The sequence below is a fragment of the Geospiza fortis genome, unplaced genomic scaffold (assembly GCF_000277835.1).
Source record: "Geospiza fortis unplaced genomic scaffold, GeoFor_1.0 scaffold412, whole genome shotgun sequence".
Lineage (NCBI taxonomy): Eukaryota > Metazoa > Chordata > Aves > Passeriformes > Thraupidae > Geospiza > Geospiza fortis.
This window is the reverse complement of record NW_005054504.1, coordinates 619,558-621,532: the sequence shown is the minus strand read 5'-3', so window position 1 is coordinate 621,532 and position 1,975 is coordinate 619,558. Positions and strand designations below refer to the sequence as shown.

At 62.5% G+C, this 1,975-nt stretch overlaps 1 protein-coding gene across 1 annotated transcript in view; it reads left to right on the top strand.

The window, feature by feature from the left end:
* Nucleotides 1-1,975, top strand: part of UTP14A (UTP14A small subunit processome component) — a 6,851-nt gene that overhangs the window by 1,012 nt on the left and 3,864 nt on the right. Inside the window, exons 2-6 of the mRNA XM_031063443.1 lie at nt 4-194; nt 307-449; nt 553-708; nt 1,591-1,710; nt 1,808-1,902. Of these exons, the coding sequence (XP_030919303.1) occupies nt 4-194; nt 307-449; nt 553-708; nt 1,591-1,710; nt 1,808-1,902 (705 nt within the window). The remainder of the gene's footprint in view (nt 1-3; nt 195-306; nt 450-552; nt 709-1,590; nt 1,711-1,807; nt 1,903-1,975) is intronic.

The window sequence follows — 1,975 nt, the reverse complement described above, 5'->3', positions numbered from 1 at the left end:
GAGGCTGCACAGGAAGGGGGGCAGGGGGGACGGTTCTCGGCCCCTGCCCTCGGCACCGGCCCCAAACCCTCCAGAGCACCGGGGGAATACGAGGAACCTTTGGGGTTGTTTTCTGTCTCTGTCTCGCAGGCGGAAGCTAGCGGAGCGCTCGGAGGCGAGCGGGCAGGTGTCTGAGTTCAATGTTACCTGCAAAGGTGAGGCAGGGAGCTGAGCAGGGCTCGGGGATCTGGTGTGGCGCTGCCCACCGAGAGCCACTGTGAGGGCTGGGACAGCTCCCTCACCTGGCAGTGCCACACCTGTGCGTAGGTGCTGGGGAAAAGCTGGTCCTGTCGGAGCTGCTGCAGCCCATTCATCCCAAGTCCACGCTGGGCAGTGTGAGGAAGGAGCTGGCCAGAGTGAAGCGGAAGGCGGCGGTGGAGCTGCCACTGAGCAAAGAGGAGGCCAAGAGGGTGAGTGCAGGGAGCCAAGGGGGTCCAAGCTGAGCCCCCAGCACCCCCGTGCTCCTCCCTGACGCCGGCATCACCATTCTCTGCCCATCGTGTTCCCCTCCAGGTGGTGAGGGAGGCCGCCTACGTGACCACCTCGAAGGACGTGGGGAAGTGGCAGCAGGTGGTGCTGCAGAACCGGCGCGCGGAGCAGCTGGTGTTCCCCCTGCGGCAGGACATCGCCACTGTCACCCCTCTGGAGAGAGTCACCTCGGCGTGGAAGGTGGCCACTGTGGGTCACAGGCTGGGTGGCTCTGAGGGGGCAGCCAGGGTGGCTGCAGGAGCAGCTAGGGCAGGTCGATGTCCCCTGGCTGTGCTGGGGGCAGTGATGGCAGGCCCAGCCCAGCGGTGACACTGGGCAGGTGCCCACCAAGCCTGGGAAGGTTAGAAGGACAGTCTGTGTTTGTCTCACAGGTGTGTAAATTCCATCTGGGACAAGCCAGGTGAGAGGGTTTGGAGCCTGCTCTGTCCTTTCTCCTCCTTGTAGCCTCTCAGGGCCAGGCACATGGAAGTATGCCTTGGCCATAGGGGATGGCATAGGAGACAGAGGGGATTGGTTTGCCAAATCCTGCATGCCTGGAAACATTCCTTACAAAAGAGGGATATGTTTGGGTTTGAATGCAAGTTCCTGTTGGGTTGTGCTGCTGGCAGGAATCCACTGCTATCCCTGGGAGTTGTCGGAAGCCCAGGTGAGAGAGGGGCAGCCCCTGCTGAATTCCCAACAAACCTGTCACTCACACTGATCTGCCCAAAAGTCCCTTTGTGTTTTGGAGGGACATGGCATTGTGTGGCCTGGAACTCCTGCTCCATGCTTCTTGTGTGGTGCCCCCTGGTCAGCGCTGCCTGGCTGCTAGGAGGCCATTTTTCTAATGTGGGAGGAATTCTGCCTGCCCTCACCTGGCCACGTGGCTGGGAGAGTGCCCAAGGGCTGTGGTGTGGGACCTGCGAGTGGGGCTGTGACCACTCAGTCCCCCAAGGCAGGGGGACTCTTCTCTGGGCCTTCCACAGACCAACTTGGGGGCAGTGAGAATGGCTGGGGACATCCAGGGGAGCACTGGCCCTTGCAGTTCTCCTCATCCTCTTGCCATGTCTACTGTCCCAACAGGCCCGAACTCCACTGGAGCAGGAGATCTTTGGATTGCTCCACAAGACACAGCAACCCATCACAGACCTGCTGCTGACACCTGAGGAGATGGCCTCAGTGCAGGCCATGAGCTTGGAGGAGGTGAGGCTTCACCCCGTTGGGGCCTGGCTCTTCGGGCCTCTTCCTTGGCCCCATGCCTCACCCCGTGCTCCCCATCCCTCACCCCTGCCCTTGGCAGGCCCGACGCCGGCGGGCAGAGCTGCAGAAGGCCCGGGCAGTGCAGTCCTACTATGAGGCCAAGGCTCGGCGAGCAAAGCAGATCAAGAGCAAGAAGTGAGGCTGTGCCTGAGCTGGGCTGGGCACGCTGGGAGGGCAGGGCGGCCCTGCCTCGCCCGTGGCCTGCCCC